At 46.2% G+C, this 23,704-nt stretch overlaps 1 protein-coding gene across 3 annotated transcripts in view; it reads right to left on the reverse strand.

Moving 5' to 3' along the window:
• The window catches only part of LOC102469808 (stimulated by retinoic acid gene 6 protein-like), a 46,666-nt gene that overhangs the window by 20,207 nt on the left and 2,755 nt on the right, over positions 1-23,704 (reverse strand). The window contains exons 1-7 of one of the 3 annotated variants that reach the window (XM_027770029.1): positions 14,889-15,070; positions 13,718-13,793; positions 11,643-11,743; positions 7,863-7,993; positions 5,933-6,053; positions 4,239-4,284; positions 927-1,055 (exon numbers count right to left, since the gene is read on the reverse strand). In XM_027770029.1, the coding sequence (XP_027625830.1) occupies positions 927-1,055; positions 4,239-4,284; positions 5,933-6,053; positions 7,863-7,993; positions 11,643-11,743; positions 13,718-13,753 (564 nt within the window). In that variant the 5' untranslated portion in view covers positions 13,754-13,793; positions 14,889-15,070. Of the gene's footprint in view, positions 1-926; positions 1,056-4,238; positions 4,285-5,932; positions 6,054-7,862; positions 7,994-11,642; positions 11,744-13,717; positions 13,794-14,888; positions 15,071-23,704 lie in introns of those variants that run through there. The other 2 variants (XM_006143721.3, XM_014586008.2) reach the window with 2 other exon arrangements.

Genomic DNA, 23,704 nt, shown 5'->3' on the forward strand with positions numbered 1-23,704 from the left:
GCCAGAGGTTCGGCCTCCCTTCACAATTCTGCTTCCTCACTGTACCAGCCCGTTTAGTAAAGCTTTCTTTCTCTTACAGAGTTAATGATTTTCCATGAAAGCTCAAGCCATTGCATCAAGAGTGAAATATTCCAGATTCCAGATTTTTACTTTCAGTGAACAGCTGTTTATTTTACTCATTCTCTTGTTTCAACATTAAAAAAAGGAACTTCAGGGGACCAGAGGGTGGCTTGATGGTTAAGGAGCTGGACACTCCCACATGGCCGACTCGTGGTTCGAGTCCTGGACCTGGTGGCTTGCTCTCACATTCCCTCTCTCTCTCTGTGTCTCTCTGTAGTCAAATTAAAATAAATTAATGAATAAACAAAATAATTCTTTTGAAAAAAAGGAACGTTAGGGGCCAGCAGGTGGTGTGGTGGTTAAAGGCACTGGATTCCTACATGGCTGACTATGGTTTGAGTCTGGACCTGGCAGCTAGCTTTCTCACTTTCTCTCTCTCTCCCTCCCTCCCTCTCTGGTCAAATTGAAATAAGTAAATAAATAAAGTTAAATAAAATAATTCTAAAAAAATGAACTTCAATAGTACTGTGTGATTGTGATTTCTGATTTACATATAATCATACAACAGCGACGTATAGAGGAGAGAAAGACCTATCCTAATCCCAGTGTGACCTCAAAGCGGGAGTCATTTGCCCTAAGCCAGAGAGGTCGTATGTGATAGTTATTAAGACGCTTCACAACGGAACTGTCTGGATCCCACTTCTGGCTCTGCGGCAGATCACCTGGGTGATCTCAGGCAACTCACTCACTGCTTTCTTTCTGAGGTTTGGAATCCAGAATGCAAGACATAATAACAGAACCCACCTCCTAGGGCTACTGTGATGATTAAACCGATCGGGCACATACTGCCTATGCTCAGTACTCACCACCTGAAGCTCCCAGCCCAGGTAGACTCTCAGAGCCTTGACGAACATGTGCAAGAAGCGACCCAGCAGGAAGAGGAGGCACAGCAGTGAGGGCCAGTAGAACACCAGGGCCTCGAACCTTCCCACAAACTGCAACAGAAGTGAGTGTGGATCCTGGGCTCTAGGCAGGCAGGGCCAGGCTACCTAGTGAAGCTGTCGCTTCAGTCTGCCCCCACCAAGGCCCACCCTCTTGGAGCTTAGCCCTCAATCACCAGTTCCTGTTTCCCAGCCTTACACCATCAGTACAAGACTGGATGTAGAGGCCAACAGCCTGGATTCAGGTCTTAGCACTTCCATTTTACTTTATAAAAATGGCCTTCGGGGGGCCAGTAGGTGGCGTCGTGGTTGGGGCACTGGACTGATTCCCACATGGCTGACTGTGGTTTGAGTTCTGGACCTAGTGTCTTGCTTTCTCATTTTCTCTCTCTGTCTTTGTCTCTTTCTGGTGGGTGCATGTACCCTATAACAAATTTTAAAATAATTAAATTTAAATTAAATTAATAAATCTTAAAAAAAAAAAAAAAAAAGGAAAAGAACAGCTTTTGGGGTCAGCAGGTGACTGGGGTGCTAGACTCCAACACGGCCGACCACAGTTTGAGTCCTGGATCTGGCAATTTGAAAATCACGCAGAGCGTGTCGCATGTGTGCCAGAATCTCGGGAGGAGAATAGAAGAGATTGCAACGTGGCCATCTCCCCCGAGGAGCGATTTCTCACTGTCCCTCCCACTGTCTCTTTCTGTCTGTCCAGTAAGCACACATTTCCTGCAGCAAAAACCTTTTGTTAAAAAATGGCTTTCATGGGAACCAGCAGTTGGCGTAATGGCTATGTCGCTGGACTCCCACGTAGTCGACCGCAGTTCGTGTCCCGGACCCGGTGGCTTAAAACTCACGCCGGGCGCGTGTGCGTGCGTGCCCAAGATCCCGAGAGGAGAATGGAGGAGAAGGGATTGCGGCGTGACCATCCCCCCTGGGGGGTGATTTCTCGCTTTCTGTCTCTATGTCTCTCTCTGTCTGTCTGGCGAGCGCACGCGCCCTACAGTGAAAATCTCTCCCAAAAAAAAAAAAAAATGGCTTTCATGACTTTGATTTTCCTTCTGGGAAATATTAGAAAGGGAGACAGAGATAGGTAGGTAGACTGCAGGAAGAACCTGGAAAAAAAAAAAAACAAAAAACAAAAAAAAAAAAACAGAGAAACAGAGAAAATGAAAGGAAGGGCAGGAGAATAGCCTATAAGTTAGGGCACGACACAGGCTGATGGAAGAACAGGTCTCTCAACGGAGTCCTCATTGTTTTTCTGTGTTTTTTGATGAAAAAGATTTCATTCTGATGAAAAATATTCCCTATTTTAAGACGAATACTCGGTGACATCTTTCACAGTCTATTGGTTGGTTTCATGTTTCATTACGTTTCCAGAATCATAGTTTCCACTGTGATGTCAGGGTGTAGGACTGAGGCACACGGGCTATGGAGGCCTGTGTCTCCCCGGCATCCTCCTCTCTGATTATGCTTATGGATCAGACATAACCACTGTCACTATTACGGTGTCTTTTATCTATATCTTTATCTATATGCATTGCATATATTATAATCATTTTCAATGTGGTTATAAATCGTTTGGAAGCATCTGTTTTAACACTGCATTATTTGGATGTACCAAACTTAACTTAAATTTTCCCCTAATTTTTTTTTGGAGAGGTTTTCACTATAGGCCGCATGCGCTCGCCAGACAGACAGAGAGAAATATAGAGACAGAAAGCAAGAAATCACCCCCCAGGGGGGATGGTCATGCCGCAATCCCTTCTCCTCCATTCTCCTCTCGGGATCTTGGGCACGCACGCACACGCGCCCGGCGTGAGTTTTAAGCCACCGAGTCCGGGACACGAACCGCGGTCGACTACGTGGGAGTCCAGCGACATAGCCATTATGCTAACTGCTGGTTCCCTCCCCTAATTTTTGACCTCTCAGACTCTCTCCAGTGTCTCATTTTTATGTCTCAGTGAATGTTTTTGAAAATGAGAGCAATTTGCATGCTATTCTTTCATCTGAGTTCCACTCCCATGCTGTTTTGTTTTGCTAGCAGATGCATTCATGCACAGGCTCTCATGAGAGGAGAGTGCATCCTAGGATATGTGCCTAGCATATTTCTCAAGATGCCAGGGCTGGGACTCAAACCCCGACTGGCCATGTGGGATCCAGCTTCTTCTTTACAGCACTAATTTCTGCACTATGAGGCTGGCCCTCTCATGATTTTTTATTGTAATAGGTCACATAATCCTCTGGACTTCACCTTTTCATCAGTGAGTGAGAGACACTAGCACAGTGTCTTCAAAAGCTGTCTTGAGGTTCAATGGTTAATGACTGGGACTCTGCCTAGTACAACTCCTAGCACACAGTAGGTCTTGATGTCAGGGACTCTGAACATAGAAGCAACTGCTCTCTCCTCCAGTTATATTTTGAATATCAAAAGCACCTCTGGAAAACTGAAAGCTTTCAAGGAAAGCACTGTGATCTGGAATCTCAAGTGCTGTGGTCAGTAGTGAAGGGGGCCATATGCTCTCAATTCCAATGTAGGAGTGGAGGGAAGGCCCAGCCCTCAAGCCTTTTTTTCTAGTCCCTCTCCACTGGATCTCTCTTTGGGACACTCCTTTAATCCTCCAGAGTTGTTGGCTCCAGGAAAGCTTTGGCAAGCCTCTCATGGGCTCCTGGCCCAGGTGACCTCTCTGCCTCCCTGCACCTCCTGGTAGCATCACTAGACGCAGCCTGACACCCCTATTTCAGCTTTCTCCTTTTCCTGAGTCTTGGACTAAGGAGATAAGTCAGTTTCCACCAACTGTGGTCACAATGCATAGCAAACTTAGAAGGGAATCATCTATCTGTAGTTCAAATCTCCTGTTGTACAAACAACGAAACTGGGACTAATTGAAGGGGGAAACTGAGCTTTGGAGTCAGCCAGACCTGGCTTCAACTGCCAACTCCATTGCTTCGTATGAGTTATTCAATACATTTGGGCCCTGATTTCCACATCTGTGAAATAGGTTTGATGACGTGGCTGCTGCGAGGACCAACTGGGAGAGCGCATGTCTGTGAATGAGCACCCCAATAACATAAGGTTCATACAGACAGAACCATCATGAACAGCCCCACCTCCCCTTTTGCACACATGAGGAAGCTGAGGCAACGGAGTGACAGAGGATTGTCCAAAGTCACACAGCAAACTGGCCATGGTCATGTGACTGAGGGCCCTAAGTGCAGGTCAGTGCGAGTGGGACTTACCTGCCCAGAAGGACACTGTGAAATTTGAAGAACAGTGACAGCAAACCTGTAGGGACAGAAACAGGGTTTGAAACACTGGGACTCCTTCCCAGCATCACCCCAGGAGCAGCCCCTATAAAATAGCCAGAACCCAGTCTTACCTGTTCCCCTAGGGAGGCCTGATTTCTAGGCCCGTGTACATCTCTCCTCAGTCAGGCACCCTCGCTTGTGCCAAAGTAAATATACACGAAGTTCATTTAATAAGCCCTCATGTACAATCAGAATCCATGGAGGCAGAGCAGGAAGGCCCTGAGAGATCTCATCCTTGCTCACCTCATCACTCAGGTGGGAGATAGAAGTCCAGAGTTGTCACAGGACTGACCGACTGTCATACACACAGGCCCTGGCAGAGCCAGGACTAGGACCCAGGGCTCTTGGCTCTGTGGTTGAGGCTCTCTCTGCCTCTACATGACTTTGACTGGAAACAGCCTCTGAAGTCATGAGCTTTGATGCTTTATCCTCCACTCAACACACATTCCTGGTCACGTGCAACCATTCAGTATGCTTTCATGGTTCTCAGACTGCTGAGCAGTTCCCATCACCCTGTTCTGTTCTGATCAAAGGTCTATCGGAGGCTGATGAGATGACATTACTCTATACGGAACCCTGGATACTCTTAACTTCAATTCCTAAAGTGCAAGTCACTTAAAAACTTCAGGATGGTAGCTATTGATGTGTTAGCTGCTTGTGAGTCCCTTGCCAGGCAGTTACCCCTGACAGACTGAGCCTGAGAACCCCTACTCCATAAGAAATCCTGGATGGGGAGGCAGCCCAGTAAGGGAATTGGAGATGAGGAACTGAGCCTTGGCAGTTGGGTAGCAAAGTGGTTCCTGGGGTTATTCAGTCAATAAATGTCCCCAGCTGGTGTCATCTCTGTGCCAGGTCTGGTGCCTGGTGTTGAGGGCACAGAGCTCAACATAAAGGTCACTCCCTTTCCTGGTGGGAGTTAAGTGCCCATGAAGCAGAAGCATATATTTTATCACTAGACCAGGCTGGTAAAGGTGACCCATACAGGGAATGGGAACATGCAGACAGAGGCCAGAACATGTGATCCACAAGGGCTTGCCTTGTTTTCCAGTGTATTTCCTGGCTCACGGAGGGGATGTAATAAAATAGTTATTGAGTGGGTAAGTGGACAGGTGAAGGAATGTAGGAGTCTGGCATGACTGCAGGTGTGTGCTAGACATTGTTGAGGGATTGGGAGAAAAGAAGAGGCCAAACTGTGATGGCCCTAATTACCAACCTAAGGCATGTGAATATTCTTTGAGGCTCCCAAGAGAAGCCATGACAGTGTTAAGAGGGGAAAAAAAAAAGAAAAAAGAAAGAAAAAAACAAACACTGAATGAGGCTCCCACTTTCCCTAATAGGACCCTCACCAGTTTACAGAAATAAATTTTCCTAAATCCCTGCATTCTAGGAATATTCTAACCATGAGTAGCCAGTGTGAGGTGGACAGAAAGCTGGCCTGATATTCTGAAGTCTCTGATACAGCCCCAACAGAGCCCCCAATGTGACTTTGGACAAGTCGCCCTACTGCGAGCCTTGGGTCTGGGAAAAGATGTCATCTGAAGGAGCTCACAGATAACATCCAGCCCTTTGTCCAATGCTCAGCCATGCCCAAAGGGATCTGGAAGGGCAGGCAGAGTTCATCTTACCAGATCAGAGAGTAACTGAAGCCAAGGATGGAACTGACCAGCCGGAACTCCGATGAGAGGCAGGCAAAGAAGGGGAAGTGGGACAGGCCAACTTCGATACCTCCTATCAGAAGCACAAATGCTGGAAGAGACAGGGCCAGAGACACTGTTGAGCTCCTCTTCTCACAGGTTTGTCTCTATTTTTTTTTTTAATTACCAAAGGGTGCATGTGCTCACCAGAGATGTGTGTGAGAGAAAGGGAGAGAGAGAGAAAGTATCCCCAGTAGGGCACGATCACACCACAATTCTTTTCCTCCATTTCTCCCTCCCATTAGAATTTTGGGCACACACATGTACCTGGTGGTATCACTGCCAAGCTACCAGAGCTAGCACATGAACCACAACAGGCTGTGTGGGCTCTGCTCTCTATGGACAGAGCTTAACCACTGTGCTATGGAACTGGCCCTTGCTGGTTCCTAATCTGTACCAGATATTGGCCTTACTATTGAGATAAGAAGACCTGGTCCCTTCACCTGATTAGCTCACAGTATGACAGGTGGAGACAGACCACATAAACAAGTGAACACACAGAAATTGCTGAGAGTCAAGTGCTACACGTATACCACAGCAATACAGAGAGACGGGATGTACACAAATCGCACGTCAACTATAGTGCACCTGTTACGTAAGACAACGGTCTTGATGCTGCCACTAGCTAGTTCTGAAATGGCCTAACAGGGTCCAGTGCACACTTCCCACGCAAGATGGTCTTGACTAAGTGGTTACTTAGAGCCCGGTCCTGAGCCAGGAGGAATGGACAAGGTTCTCGCTTTCAGAAGTTGGCAGTCCAGTGGGGAAGACAAGCTGGAAAGTCAGTGGTACGAATTACTTTGCAGAGGCATTTTCAACCCGCTGCAGGGACAAAGAGGAAGCCACTGGCCTCACCTGGGGCTGGGGCATCAAGGAAGACTTCCTGAAGATGTTGACATTTCACAAGGCATTATAATACACGCAGGAGTTTGTAACATGGAGAGAAACTGGAAAGAAAGGATGCTCCTCATTCCAAGGGCGGGTAATGATTGGTTGCAGCTGGTCAGTGTTTGTGTGAATGCGAGTGGTGGAGAGCTGACAGGAAAGAGCGATACTAAAAAATGATTGCCGTGAGAACAGCAGCTGCAGCAGCAAAACGTTTTCATCTCCCTGAATTTTTCCCATAGAAGCAGACAGAGCCACTGAGATGGCAAAACCAAGGGCCTACAGACAATGCCTACAACACTCTAGGTGACTAGACCCACTTGACATTACCAGCTGAGGAAAAAGAAGCAGAGGGAAAGTGAAAAACATTTGTCAAAACTTCTCAAATTGATTCATTCAAAGAGGTATGCACTGGTATATTGTTTTGAGTTTAGCTTGCATTTCCCAGAAGACTGAGAGGTTGGTAGGCATTTGATTATATAAACTTGGAGTCCGTTAGAGAATAGTCCAAGAACACCAGGCTGGACAGAGAAATCTGGGAATTGTCGTATAAGGGATAGTTGAATTTGTAGACTTGACCTGCTGCTTCAGGTAGAAATGGGGAAAGATGAGGCCTCAGACCAAATGCCAAAGAAGTAAGTAAACACTGTTCTTTGAGGGATAATTCTAGGGTTCACTGACATCAAGAAGGCAGCCAGGGTTATGACTCAGGAGAATTTTGGGGGGCAAGTGAGGAAAAGCCTTCCTCCTGAGCCTTTGTGATGTCTAAAGGACCGGAATCTAACTGAGCAAAAGCCCCACCAACAAGGCTGAGGCTTTGTGGGGTAAACATTGACCATGGGCAAACTACAGTCTGGGAAGAACATGACCATTCACAAAATCCATCCCCTGATCCCAGAGAACCGCTGCCACATGGTCTCTGAGAGCAAGAATTCCCACAGTGAAGTTTCCAGCAGGTGTGAGGCAGCCCCAGTACCTTGGGCCCACTGCGGGACCTGCAGGGGCTGGTAGCCTTCTGAGAACAAGAACATGACCTTGTTGGCTGTAGCCCCAAAGGCAACTCCATAGGACCATCGGTTGCTAAACGTGCCCACGAAGTCCAGAGGCCTGTGAACAACAGAAACAGCTTTGAGATCAGAGGGTGGTTCTGAAACATTCCCACGGGTCATCTCCACCCTGAGAAGGAATTATGGGAGAATGAACAGACACTTCCTGAGGCCCCCTGTGCCAGGCCTGGGGCAAGGCATGGGTTCAGAAGGTACTAAAGTGAGGAAGACAAGCTCTGGGTCTAGTGAGGAGTGCAAGCAAGGACACTAGTAGCCATGACATAAAGCAAGGTGACAAGAGTTTAGGCTAGGACAGACACAGACAGTATGATTTGGGAGACTAAAACAAGCAGTGTGTCCTAGACAGGTTTGGGGGACCCTGGCTCTGCACCCAGTATCATTCTATGAAGATTGTTTCTTCCAGTGTCCTTGATGTAGGTCTGAGTATCATTGGCAATACAGGTAATTGAAGGAGTAAAGGATAGGTCACCCCAAAATATACCACTCTGGCATGTTAGCTATTTTGAGTTAAAGACACTTAAAATAAAAAACAGCAGGTAGAAAAAGATCACTCTGACCTTTATGCTCCTTAAAAAACAAGAGATGAAATACCCATGTGGAAGATGCCATTCCGGTTCTGAAGGAAAAGAACATCTTATCATCAATGATGTGAAGTTGAGGCCAAGAGAATTCCATATAGACTTTATTAAAATAACTGCTATCTTGGAGTGTCTGCACATCATTTAGTTACTTTTTTAGCACTTACTGCTCTTTGCTCAATTCAGTATATTTGTGACCAACTCTAACTATGTCTTGGGTCTTCATTTTCTCATGAGGGCTCCCGTATCACATAAAACTTATATTAAATAAATGTCTATGCTTTTGTCCTATTGATCTGTCTTATATCAATTTAATTCTCAGGCCCAACCAGAAAACCCTGAGAAAGTAGAGGTAAAAATTTGTCTACCCAGGACCAGCAGGTGGCAGGGTGGTTAAGACACTAGACTCTCACATGGTCAACCATGATTCAAGCCCTGGACCTGGTAGCTTGCTCTCTCACTTTCCCTCTCCCTGGTGAGTGCATGTGCCCTAAAACAAATGAATAATCATAATAAAAATTTTAAAAATAAATAATTCTTTAAAAAGAAAAAGAAAAAACTTGCCTCTCCTATGTGCTCATCTCTTTCTGGCCACAGTTGACTGGACCATAGGTGCCCACCTGTCTTGGATGGGCTACTCAGGGTTTGTGCCCCTGAGGAGATGAGTCAGTTAGCTGTTGAAGTCCTGGTCTGAAAGGGCATATCACACCAGGATCAGAGTCACTGCTAGAAAGAAACCAAAGCTGTAGGTAAGCAGAGGTCCTGAGTCAAATGGCAGAGAAGATAATGGCAATACAGTGCTGGGGGACCCTAGGGACAGAGCGGGTCAAGTGCTCCCACAGATTCCCATCTCACGAGCGTTGTTCCCACAAGCCTGTCTTCCTGGGTTCTATGAGAGCTCTGTAACTGTTTAAAATTCCTTCCTTTCCTGGAGAAGGGATTGCAGCATGGCCATCCTCTCTGGGGGGTGATTTCTCACTTTTCCTCTCACTGTCACTCTGTCTCTTCTGCAAGTGCATGTGCACCTGTAGCAAATAAATCTTAAAAAAAAAAAAAAAATTTTTCTGGGGCCAACAGCTGGCATGGGGGTTGAGGACCCGGGCCCCCACCTGACGACCTGTCACTCTGTCTCTTCTGCAAGTGCATGTGCACCTGTAGCAAATAAATCTTAAAAAAAAAAAAAAATTCTTCCTGGGGCCAACAGCTGGCATGGTGGTTGAGGCACTGGACTCCCACATGACGAACCACGGTTTGGGTCCTGGACCTGGTGACTTGTTTTCTCTCATTCTCTCTCTCTGATGAGTGTACATACACTATAGCAAATTAAAAGTAATAATAACAATAATTAAATCATTATTAAAAAAAAAAACAAAAAAAACTTCCTTTTCCTTTAGGATGAACAAACTTGAGTAGATACCTGTTCCTTCTAACTAAGAGAGCTCTGTTTAGGTCCAAGTACTCAGTTGTACTTGGGAAAAGAGAAAAGCCTCTCCCAGTGAAAAGGCCCATTTGAACTGGGCTTCAGTGGATGCACAGGCTGGCAGGGCGAGCCTGGCTTTGTAGCAGGGAGGCCCACTTGCTCGTTCGTCTTCACCTTTAAGGCTGGGGAGCACGTCTTCTAAGAAGCCCCCTGATCACTCCCTCCCAATCCGGCCACCTCATCCGTGTCCCTCAGTACTTTCATGTCCTATTTTGGCACACCTCCTTGCCATGTGCTTAGTAAAGTATAAATGCCTCTGGGATGGGAATCTAGCACAGGACCTCGGAAAGAGTAGGTGCTCTGGGGTAGGTTTGTGGACATGTGTTTTATTATAATGAATTGAATTCTAATCAAGACCCCGCATGAGGTGCTTAAGAGCTGAAACTCAGTTTCCCCATCTTAAAACGGCGAGGGACACTCCTCCTCTGTTCACATCAGTCATTATGTGTGGCAAATGAAGAACTGCTTTATAAGCTGCGGACTGCCCTGCATGCGTGTGAGGTTATTATTCAGCAGGGACAGTATGGCAAAATTACTTAGTGAAGCAGGGGTTTTGATGAGAAAGTGGCTAGGGAGAAAGCCAATTATGCCATTATTAATTTAATTCAAAGCACTTTGGAGGAATTGCTATGGAGCTCCTACTTCTTGTAAAGTTCTGCACCTGTGTGCCAGTTGCCCAGGGCAGAGCCAAAGATCTTTATCCATCAGCTTCCTTGTTTTCCTGTGCCCTACCAATGCATCTTAGACCTGGCAGTTTGGGAAGGACAGACAGCCCAGTAAATGGTGTCCAGAATGGGCCTCACAGCCCGCAGCTCAGGTTGTTCCCAGCTTGGTCCTGATATCCCAGCTTCTTCTCCCTTCTGTAGGGCCCAAGGCTGAGCCCTCAGAATGTCCACAGTTTGATTCTGTTCACGGTATGACACTGTGGGGGTCAGAGAGAATATCAATTTGATCCAAGTTAAAGCTCTCGTCTCTTGTTTGCTGTGTGGCCTTAGGCAAGACGCTTAACCTCTCTGAACCTGAGTTTTCTCAGTCATTGCATAAGGATAATAACCTCCATTATGCTAGATTGGCAAGAGGACCATCAAAGGAATGCAAACCAAGCAAATGGTTCCGTGCCTGGTCACACAGTGTGCAGTGAACGCTAACAGCGTAATACTGCTGCTGCTGAAGGGGATGACGATGGGGGCAATGAGGCAGAGATGCGAACAGTTAGAGCACAAGGAAAAGTATCATAAGGGACACAGAGACTCAGAATGGCAAACCTAGAAAGGTCCGGAAAGCTCCCTTGGCCCAGCAGGATTGCCTAGTGTTTTACTCATGGCGCCATCCCAACATGAAACACTGCTCCTCTAGTCACAGGGAACTTCCCCCTGCTGCTTCCTTAGGTAGGCATAGTCCCAAGTGTGGAAAGGCCTTTTCCAGTCTGTTTCAAGTGTCTTTAGGCAGTCCCTGGAGGCTGAGGGTTGCAAGGACTCAGAAGCCAATTCTGAACTCTCAGAGCTTTGTTTGGGTTGGAACAGGAAAGAGCAGAACTGTGCACAGTGGGTGGAGGCGGAGGGGGTGGGTATGTTGGGATACCCAACTACAGGGTATCCCAAGCTGCAGGAGCTGACCCTGCCCCAACTCACACGATGATTCCGAAGTGGTTCCCCAGGAGGTAAAAGGTATCATTTCTCCGTCTACGCTCCTCTCGTCTTTGGAGGAAGGATAAGACCAAAATGATGAAAAGCTGTAAGAGAAAATGAGAGGATCATTGGACATGTTCACCCTCAATGTGGCCTCAGTGGTCTCACTGAAAGTGAGCCCAGGGATGGGGCCAGCAGGTGGCATGGTGATTAAGGTGCTGGACACTCCCACATACCAACCACGGTTTGAGTCCCAGACATGCTTTCTCACTTTCTCTGTCTCTCTCTCTCTTTCTCGTTTTCTCTCTCATCAAATTAGAATACATAAATAAAATGAAATAAATAATTCTTAAAAAAAAAAAAAAAGAAAGAAAAAAGAGAGAGAGCCCAAGGAGCGAGCAGAGCACTCAGAATGTCTGTGACACCTCACACTCCAGAGTCAGGAGCTGGCTGCATGGACCCTGGAGCTAACAGAATGCTTTGTCCTGAGCTTTCTTTTGTGTTGCCCTGAGCAGATATAGATTCAAATCTAGTCTGTCCCACATACTGACCAAGAGGGAGACTTCACTTCTTGAACCTCAGTTTCCTCATCTGTACGAAAGCAGTAATAACTATCAGATTATAAATGCTTCTTTGCTTTTATCCTGCAGGTTCAGCCACATAATCATATACTTGATGCTCATTCTCTCTCTGTCCTTTGCCAGAAACTTCTAGAAATTGTCTACACTTTATCTAATTTCCTTTCTTCCCACTGGCTCCTCAAACCCCTTAGCCTGGCATCTACCCCCCACTGCTCCACCAAAACCACTGTGGACAATGACTCATGACCCCCTCATGGCTCAGTCCAATATACAGCTGTGGACAATGACTCATGACCCCCTCATGGCTCAGTCCAATGTACCTGAAGCCCAAATACAACTTGCTCTCCCTACAGCATTCCACTGTTGACTATTTCCTCTTTTTTTAAACACTCTTCCCTAGGCCTCCATTAGCCATGCTTTCCTAATGATCCTCCACTTCTTGGTCTCCATGTCTGGAACATTCTTTATCCAATCCCTAGATTTGGAGCTCAGTCCAAGAGCCAGTCTTCTTCTTCCCTGATCTTCTCTTCCTTGGTGATCCCATCCCACTCCATGCTTTTAACAGCCATCATACATAGGAGACTCACAGATGTGAATCTCCAGCCCAGAGCTTGCCTATGAGCTCCAGAACCATACATCCAACTGCATAGTTGACATTTCTTTGTGATGTCCTGAAAGTTTCTCAAATTTGTCATGTCTTAAATGGAACCTATGATTTTCCTCCTGGCCCTATTCTTTCATCCACCCCATTCTGAATCTCTTCTAATTTCCCTTATCTGGTGAATGATAGCCACCACCATTCTTTCAGTTGTGTGAGTTAGAATCCCAAGACTCACCCTCAACCTCTCCTTAACATTTATACCCAACCTATTATGAAGTCCTATTGTTTTTAGCTCCTGAATGTCTTGAGTTGGCCATCATTCAAAAATGAACTAATGTCACCTCTCACCTGGACTCTTGAAACAGTCTTCTAATTGGTCTTCCAGCATCCTCTCTAGCTCATCTACAACCTGATCATCATGTTGTGACCAGAGTGATCTTTTAAAAACATCAATGTGATCACACTGCCCTCCCGATAGAATTATTTTAATTATTTCTCATTGTATTTAGAATGAAGACAGAACTCCTAACACCGAGGCCCACAGGGCTCTGGGTGGCCTGGCCCCACCTAGTCCCTAGACTGCACCTCAGTTCTCCCCTCCACCAGGCTGGCCCTGTCCATTCCTCACATTCTCCCTTCTCCCTCTCCACAGGGCCTTTGCACTTCTCTCCCTCTGTCTGAAATATTATTTTCTGCATATTCTAGCTACTCTCTGCCTCCTGGGCCTCCTGGGCCCATAAAAGCCACCTTCTGCCTGGGTCCCTGGGGCATAATGTACGAGACTGAGTGGAGATCTCAGTAGGAAACTCGGCTGATGTCTCTCCCCTAACTCACTCAGGTGTCTTTGGGCATCTGTGTGCAGGAACTGCCCAGCCCCCACCCTCGCCTTTACTTACTGATGGGATGAGGGAGTAATGGAGGAAGAGCTCCATGTCCACGGAGTTGGCACAGGTGCCATTTAGCTGCCTGGTCCTGAAAAACAGCCCCAAATCACCTTCAGGTCATTAGTTACTGCTCTGGTCACTGGCCCTGACGTCTGGAACATTGCTGTCAGGAGTTTGGCTTGTGGCCCACTAGGAGGAGCTGCTCTTTTATAGCTATGCCTTCTCAGAACCTGGGGCCGCCCACTTGTGTCGTCCCTAAGTGAATTACTCTTCCATATTTCTCCCTCCAGCTTTATTGCCCACCCAACTTCTCTTCTAATTGAATCCTTTATTTCTTGATGATCCATTCAGGGGCAGATTCAGGTTCTTTGGGGCTCAAAACTTTTATAATTTATAAATTCTTTAAAAGGAGAACTTCAAAAATATCTCACTTCTTTGCATGTCAAGGGACACCTATGGGCATGTGAACATTTAATTAGTGTCCCTCTCATCCCCTCAGACCCTTGGAAGGATCCTGTGGAACTGAGGGGTGCTAAGACTAAAGCTTCATTAGCGGCACAGGAAACTGCTTTCAGGTATGGTTTCCTGTGGACAAAGTCAAGAGGCACCAGCTGGGCTGTTGGGGCAGGTGAGAGGTTAGGGGCTACAGAGCAGACCTGAATCCTCTCCAGACCTCACTGTCTGCAGAGCAGGCTGGCAGGGTCTCAGGTCTGAAACATGGCAGCAACGTCACGGCTTCCCTGTGAAAGTGATCGCCTCTGCTCTACAACTCCTACCACATGTTGTTCTTGCTCCTTTGACTTCCACAATGCCACCACAGCACACTGTCTCACTTCCAGATCTTTGCTCATGGCCTTCCCAACTCCTGCACCATCCTCCAGCCACCTCCTGGGCCCCATCCTTGGCCAGGGCCTGCTTCTCCCTCAGAAGTCTCAATGAAGAGCACTCCTCTGGGAAGTCCATGAGCCTGGGATATTCCCTTGTCATTCTTTTTTTTTTATTTTTTTTAGAATTATTTTATTTAACTTTTTAAATTTTATTTGCTTATTTTTTTAATTTGACCACAGAGGGACAGAGTGAGAAAGAGGAAAAGTGAGAAAGCAAGCTGCCAGGTTTGGGACTCGAACTGCCATGGGCCATGTGGGAATCCAGTACCCTTAATCATCATGCCACCTGCTGGTACCTGTAATTCTTTAAAATCCCATTTCTCCATGGTTGTGTCTAAGCGTGGATCTGAAATACCCAGTAAGTGCTGCTGTGGGGCAGTTGAAATGTGAGCTGTCAGAAATGTGATTAGAACTGTAACAGTCAGACTTCTGTCTGGAGGAAGATAAACTGGGCACACGCATCAGTCTCCTCATCCCATACAAAACCCTCAGGATGGCTGAAAAGAAAGAAGAAAGAAAATATGGCTATACTTGAAAGCAAAAAGGGAATCTATTGGGGAAATAGAAACTGCTAGAAGACTCTGATTGTTGGAGAGCAACTAGGACTATATCAAAGATAAAGAGCAGGCCAGCAGATGGCCCAACTGTGATCTCGCTGGGCTCCCACATAGCTGACCATGGTTTAAGTTCCAGATCCAGTGACTTGAAACTCATACCAGGAGTGTGTGCATGCGTGCCCAAGATCCCTGGAGGAGAAGGGATTGCAGTGTGGCCAATTCTCTTGAGGGATTTCTCACTTTCCCTCTCACTGTCTCTGTCTCTTACTCTTTCTGGTGGAGTACACATGCCCTAAGGCAAAATCCTCTAAAAATAAATAAATAAATAACTAGCTAGCAGCAGCTGACATGGCACAGGTGGTGGGTCCACACAGAAGGGCTCCGTGCCTGTAGTACAAGAAGTGGAAGTGGAACGGGCTGATATCGTACCACAGAATGATGAACTGTGGTCCCATGGAGAGGGCCGTGAGGCAAGATGTCCCTGTCCGAGTTTTCTCCCACTTCTGCTAACTTATCAGGGACAGAAATTAGTAAAAACAATGTTAGGTATCTAGATAAGTAATTATTGTAAAACAAGATGTTTGAAATGGCAAGTTTGAACTAGATTACCAGATGACATGATATCCACGTGGAAGAAGAGAGTAGGTAGGAACAGGTGTGGAGGGCAGAGGGAAGTAAGACAGTGATGCCATGACATGATGTTCATGACTCCAGGACTAGCACAGAGGGGCAGGACCCTGATCATGGGAAGCACCTGAGAGGGACCAGGAGCTTCAGTATCCAGAGACCAGCTACAACTTTTTAAATTTTATTTGCTTATTTTTTTAATTTGACCACAGAGGGACAGAGTGAGAAAGAGGAAAAGTGAGAAAGCAAGCTGCCAGGTTTGGGACTCGAACTGCCATGGGCCATGTGGGAATCCAGTACCCTTAATCATCATGCCACCTGCTGGTACCTGTAATTCTTTAAAATCCCATTTCTCCATGGTTGTGTCTAAGCGTGGATCTGAAATACCCAGTAAGTGCTGCTGTGGGGCAGTTGAAATGTGAGCTGTCAGAAATGTGATTAGAACTGTAACAGTCAGACTTCTGTCTGGAGGAAGATAAACTGGGCACACGCATCAGTCTCCTCATCCCATACAAAACCCTCAGGATGGCTGAAAAGAAAGAAGAAAGAAAATATGGCTATACTTGAAAGCAAAAAGGGAATCTATTGGGGAAATAGAAACTGCTAGAAGACTCTGATTGTTGGAGAGCAACTAGGACTATATCAAAGATAAAGAGCAGGCCAGCAGATGGCCCAACTGTGATCTCGCTGGGCTCCCACATAGCTGACCATGGTTTAAGTTCCAGATCCAGTGACTTGAAACTCATACCAGGAGTGTGTGCATGCGTGCCCAAGATCCCTGGAGGAGAAGGGATTGCAGTGTGGCCAATTCTCTTGAGGGATTTCTCACTTTCCCTCTCACTGTCTCTGTCTCTTACTCTTTCTGGTGGAGTACACATGCCCTAACGCAAAATCCTCTAAAAATAAATAAATAAATAACTAGCTAGCAGCAGCTGACATGGCACAGGTGGTGGGTCCACACAGAAGGGCTCCGTGCCTGTAGTACAAGAAGTGGAAGTGGAACGGGCTGATATCCTACCACAGAATGATGAACTGTGGTCCCATGGAGAGGGCCGTGAGGCAAGATGTCCCTGTCCGAGTTTTCTCCCTCTTCTGCTAACTTATCAGGGACAGAAATTAGTAAAAACAATGTTAGGTATCTAGATAAGTAATTATTGTAAAACAAGATGTTTGAAATGGCAAGTTTGAACTAGATTACCAGATGACATGATATCCACGTGGAAGAAGAGAGTAGGTAGGAACAGGTGTGGAGGGCAGAGGGAAGTAAGACAGTGATGCCATGACATGATGTTCATGACTCCAGGACTAGCACAGAGGGGCAGGACCCTGATCATGGGAAGCACCTGAGAGGGACCAGGAGCTTCAGTATCCAGAGACCAGCTACTAAAGTCCCTGCTTTAACACAGCATCTCACCTCCACTCCACTTCCCGGAAAGCAAGCCTAGTACTAGCCATGGCAGCAGCTACCACCCTCCCCAGAGCAAACAGGCAGTAGAGAGTCCAGTGGAAATCCTAGCCACACAGAACCACACAATCAAAGACCGTCAGATACCGGGAGAAAGACTACACCACAAAAGGGAGCCCAAAAGTCAACAACAGAGGAACTGACTCCTGAGGAAATGAAGTTAATGGAACCTCTCTGATGCAAGTGTTCAAAATAAAAGGAAATAAAGGTAAACAGAGACACACCACTAAAACAAAAATATCTAAGGACTAGTAAGCCTCTGATGAAGGAAAAAGATACAATTATTCAATAAATACTTAAAATTTAACTAGTAATGAAAATTACTAGTAATGAAATTAAGAGGAAATGCTATGTTATCTATTGAGTAGTTGGAAAAGTCATGACATGTTTTTCTGTGCAAAATGCATCATCACTTTTCTGACAACCCGATAATAAATTGAGAACTATCAAAAGTAACTTGAATGTAGGGACTAGCAGGTGGTGTGGTAGTTAAGGTGCTGGACACTCCCATATGGCCAACCATGGTTGGAGTCTCAGATCTAGTGGCTCACTTTCTCGTCCCTTTCCCCCCCTCCCTGTGTGTCTCTCTCTAGCCAAATTAAAATAAATTAATGAATAAATAAAAATGTTTTAAAAAGTAACTTAAACGTAAATTTTAAAAATAAATAAATAAATAAAAACTTTTTTAAAACAAAGTAACTTATTCAGCATTAGTGAAGGGTAAGACAGACTTGGGTTCATTCACTGGTGGGTATGGTATAAACTGGATTCATTTTGCAAGATATACGGAGTCTTTAAAATGCAGAAATTATAGGGCCAGCAGGTGGCATGGTGGTTAAGGCGCTGAGCTCCCAAATGGCTGACTGTAGTTCAAGTCCCAGATCTAGAAGCTGGAAACTCACACTGGGCAGATGTGCATGAGTGCCCAGTCCTGAGAGGGCAATGGAGGAGAAGGGATTGTGGTGTGGTCATCTCCTTTGAGGGTGATTTCTCACTTTCTGTCTCTCTGTCTCTCTGGCAAGCACATGCACGCTATGACAAAAATCTTAAAAAAGAAAAAAAAAAGTTTAATATGAAAGCTATGAGAGTCAGTCCAAGGAGTGACAAAGAGTTGCTTCATCTAGAGCCTAGTTATCTATTTCCACCTCCTTTCTCCCCACCCCTCACCCTGCTGATGGTCCCCTACACTCCTGCCTCCTTTGGTGCTAACATGATCACTCTACAGTACTCAGCTGAACATCTGATAGTAGCTTTCGTTGACTGATGCCACACTTCTGTGTGGTGCTATGGCCTGGGCATTCTATTATTCTGTATTAGCCAATTTAATCTTTTTAAGACTCTTATGAGGTAGGTCGTGTTAGCCCCTTTTTAAAATGAGGAATTGAAGCCAGGAGAGGCTTAGTGACTTGCCCAGGGGGAGGCAAGGCTGGGAGCCAGGTTCTCCTTCATGTTTCCCTCCTCCCCTCCCCTGCTTTGATTCATGAGGTCTCTTGGAACTCCCCTGGCCTTCCAGGCTGGGGCTGAGTCATTGCTGATTACCAGAGCCTGGCCCAGAGCCTGGCATAGAGGGACTCAGGGAACATTGATTCAATTCTATGGAAACTTTCCTCAGGAGACTGAGGCCCAGTGAGACACAATGACCAGGAAATATCACACAACCCAGGCTGATTTCTGGTTCCACATGGTGAGCTCAGTGAGCACCATGCTGGCCACTTGATGGGCAGCAGAAGAGATGGTTCCACTGCTCAGTGCAGAGGAGGAAGAGATGTGTGTATGTGTGTGACTATGTATGTGCATCCATGTGATGCCTCCCGTAATGCAGCCACCTGTAAGTCCTGATCTGCCTTAGTGAAGCCCAGCCTCCTGCCTTGGCGTTCAGAGGTAGATACAGTGGTGTGCTGAGACTGGCTTGTACAGCTTGGAAGAACCAACTGACCAACTGTCATGCTATCAAGAATTTTGCAAGCCAATTGTTTAGTGCCACTATTGGTAAGTATTAAAGCACATAAATGTGGGGACCAGCAGTTGGCACAATGGCTGTCGCTGGACTCCCATGTAGTCGACTGCAGTTCAAGTCCTAGACTCAGTGGTGTAAACTCATGCTGGGTGCCCAAGATCCTGAGAGGAGAAAGGAGGAGAAGGGATTGCGGTGTGGCCATCCTCCCTGGGGGGTGATTTCTCGCTTTCTGTCTCTCTGTCTCTCTCTGTCTTTCTGGCAAGCACACATGCCCTATAGCAAGAACCTCTCAAAAAAAAAAAAAGTACATAAATGTGCAATAAAAAAAATAAGGTAAAAGACAAACATAATAAAGGTAATATCCATCACTTCTTAACTATTTTTTTTAACATTTTATTTATTTATTTATTGTGATTTTTGGGCCACTAGGTCTGGAACTTGAACTGCAGTCAGCTGTGTGGGAGTCCAGCATTTCAACTATCATGCCCTGCCAGCTCCACTTCCTAACTATTGTGCCACCTTTCACTATTATCGGTGTCCCCGAGGTTATTTACACTTGTCATATCTGTATGAAGGAAATACTAAGCTATGGTGTGCTACTGTGCATTTCCTCTAAGGTTTGTGTTCAGTGACATCATGCACTTGAAATCAGTCCTAGTGAGAGTATTTACACCATGGGAATTGGCAAATACTGCAACTTAGAGCTTAATTGAAGATTCAGCTTATAGATTGTCTAGAAAGTAATGGGAAAATGTTGATAACGTTACTAATAAACAAATGTTATGCTTGTAGCCGTTGCATCATGGAGAAATTGAAGAAATATTCTAATAGAATTGGAAAACGTTTATCTCATTCAGCGAAGAAGCAGTTCCTGTCAACTGACTTACATCTTGACTTCATTGTTTCATATTTGTCTTACTCACTGAAGTAAATAAAAATGTCAACCAGCATCCCTGTGCACACTATGCTTCTTCCTTATTTGCAGTCGTAGGTTGGCTATAGATGCAAGGGTTCAGCAAAAATCAATCAAAGCATTCTGTGAGGACTAATTAGTAGATGAAATTTTTGGCTGGGTGGATAAAGTGCGTCATGTATTTTATTATGTGTCAGTTGTGAGTGACAGCTCTGTAATATCAGAATAATTTATAATGTACCTATGCTGATACATGCAATTTTTTTTTCAGAGAGCCAGCGATTACACATTTCCCAGCATGTCATTGGGCATATGTCACTCTGGCTTTGAGGATGTTCAAGTTTAGAGATCCAAGGTAAATATTAACTACGCTCATTCCTACGTTCATTCCTACGCTCTATGTTGCACAAGTCCCTTCCCTACTCTCTAAAATGAGGTGTACCAGATCGATGGTTTTGTTTTGTTTTGTTTTGTTTTTCAGAGAGATTTTTTGCTATAGGGCATGTGAGCTCGCCAAAGAGACAGAAAACGAGAAATCACCCCCCCCCAGGGGGATGGCCATACCACAACCTCTTCTCCTCCATTCTGTTCTCAAGATCTTGGGCATGCATGCACGTGTGCCTGGCCTGAGTTTTAATCCACTGGGTCTGGGACTTGAACAGCAGTCGCCAATGCGCGAGTCCAGCAATGTAACCATTACGTCATCTGCTGGTGCCACCAGATCAATGTTTTTAAGTTGCTTGAGCGCAAGTCATAGTTGTATGTATTGCACACAACACACAGTTACCTCCATGACCCAGTTCAGATGTGCACACATCAGTGAGTGTGTGTGTGTGTGTGTGTGTGCACATGTGTTTAGCAAAATTTCACAAAAAATACCCTTACTAGGCTCAGCATCATTTGGTATTTGTAATTTGGTTCAATTCATTTCTGTTCTGTCTCATTCCACTTGATAAAATGCTGGTCATAACCACTAAATTAATTTTGCAACCTACTAATGTGTTGAAACCAACCAAAAAAAAAAAACAACCTTCACCATCATTTGATTGCTAGGTCCATTTGTGACTCAGTGCCACATTTGGCAAGTATGTGTTTTTGCAAAACAGGTTCCTAAATACCATGACTTGCCCAGGTGTGTAAATAGCCAATAGGTCATTCTGAACATCTAGCCCAGGTCTTATCACCCTTCTCCAGAACTGTGGCCACAGCCTCTTTGCTCACTTCGCTGGTCCAGAGTCTTCCTCTCCCCTTCCCCATCCTGCCTCATCCCATCTTAGCCTCCCAAGTTCTCTAGCACTCATGGCTTCCACTTCATGCTATAGGTGTTGTCTTCCCATCTAATCTCCCACTCAGGCTGTGGGCTTCTAGATGCTTGTTTTATCCTGGGACCAGCAGATGGTGGAATGGTTACATTGCTGGATTCCCACATAGTCAACCATAGTTCGTGTCCCAAACTCAGCGGCTTAACACTCACACCAGCCATGTGTGTCTATATGCCCAAGATCCCAAGAGGAGAACAGAGGAGAAGGGATTGCTGCGTGACCATGCTCCCTGGGGGGTGATTTCTCACTTTATATCTCTCTGGTGAGTGCACACACCCTGTAGCAAAAATCTCTCTCTTGGGAAAAAAAAAGGAAAGAAAGAAACTTGTTTTATTTGACTTCTAATTCTGACCATCTCCCATCTATTCTCTATCCTTGAGACAATGTACATAATAAATCCAAGTACTCTCTGGTCAAATTAAAATAAATGAATGAATAAATAAAATAAAAATAAATAAATAAATAAATAAATCCAAGTAAGTGCTTGCTGAATGAATGAGTAAAAGAAAGAAGAAAGGAGAGAATGGAGGGAGGGAGATGGAGGGAGGGCAAGAAAGAGAGAGAGAGAGAGATCTGTATATACTCCCCATGCAAGCGGCTAGCCTGTACCCTGTCCACCCCTGCAACACCCCCATCCACTCCTGGCCACAGAGTCATAGAGACTCAAGACTCTAGAATCCACCCCCATCAGAGGTTTCAAGTCTTCCCCAGCCTCACCCCACCACCACTGGCCAGCTGTGAAACCCATCGGCACTTGCGGCTTCCTCCCAACTGAGTCAGGGGACCCAGTGGGCACAGCACTGGCTCTGGAGCCAGGCAGCCCTGAGAGTGAGTCAGCTCCATCCACCACACCCAGCTGTTGATAGCGTGAGCCAAGCTTCTCTGGACCTTCTTATCCGAAAGTGACTCTGAGACCTCCTTTCCGGGGCTGTGAACCTGGACATGCTCTGTGCCCAGGAGCGCTACTCCTCTTTCTCCCCTCTCTCTGCCTCTGGACAGCTCTAACCAAAGAGATGAGCATTTGCTTCTGCAGAACTGGAAAGGGTCCCTCACTAGTGGTGCTTCTACCTCCTCAGACCCCAGACCCTAGGCCCTCTCTGCTCTGTGTCCCCAGAGTGTCTGGATAGCCCTCCTCCAGGCTGAGGGTCTGCCTGGATCTACCTCCTCTGCCCTTCCCCAGCCCCTGTCATGGTCAGCAGGCTGGCATTGCGGGTTCCTGCTTGGGCTGGGGCTGGGATCTTCCCCTGGGTCCCTAACTTCACAATGGACTGCAGCGCCTTGTCTGGTTAAACAGTAGCCACAGCACTGCCCACACCTGGCCCATGACCAGATGTGGGCTTTGGGCCACCTGGTGCTATTGACCGGGTGGCCTAAAGCCCGTACCTTTGCCCAGAACAGCCCAGCTGTCCTCCAAAATCACCAGCCTCCTCAGAGGGCCTCATGGGAAAAGGCCCAGATATGAAAAATCACTTTGAGTCCTTCCCAGCTCTGTTGCTAAATGCTGTGACTCCTTGTGCTCAGGGGACCAGGGGTCTCAGTTTGGTCACTTGTGAATCGAGAGGGCTGGACTGCTTGAGACATGGCCGCCATCATAGCAGCCACTTCACTACCAGAACTGCATTTCTGGGGGGTCTGTGTCCCTCACTTGGGGGAGGGGCTCCTTGAGGGGTAGGGACCCTTCTCCTTCATCTCGTCGTCAAGCTCATGGCTCCTCATCTGGCAACAGAAAGTCCTCACTGGTACTTCCTACGCAGCTGGTGGAAACCAGAAACCCTCAGGACCTACTGTGCACCAACTGTGCTTTAAGGGCTGTGCGTTTCTGAGCTAGTTTCGTCCCCACTACAGTCCTTTGAGAGAGGTTCTGCTCACACCCCATTTCACAGATGAGACGCTGAGGCAACGAAAGCTCAAGAAATTATCCATGTATGTACACCTAGCCAGTGAGGGAGCCAGATTCCGAACTCTGACAATCTGTCAAATTCTGATTCCTTGAAGCCATTTTTAGCTCCAATGGGCAGGAAAGGCTGAGACCTCTCATAACAAAGGCAAGATAATAGCGGGGATTTGCCATGGTTTGAGAGTGAACTGTGTACCAGATGGCGTGCCCACAGCTTTATATGTATATATATATATATATATATATATGTATTTGGAGTCTTTGTTATAGGGCGTGTGCACTCGCCAGAAAGGCAGACAGAGACAGAGAGACAGAAAGCAAGAAATCACCCCCAGGGGGATGGCCACGCCACAATCCCTTCTCTTCCATTCTCC

The sequence above is a fragment of the Tupaia chinensis genome, unplaced genomic scaffold (assembly GCF_000334495.1).
Source record: "Tupaia chinensis unplaced genomic scaffold, TupChi_1.0 Scaffold000104_1, whole genome shotgun sequence".
Lineage (NCBI taxonomy): Eukaryota > Metazoa > Chordata > Mammalia > Scandentia > Tupaiidae > Tupaia > Tupaia belangeri.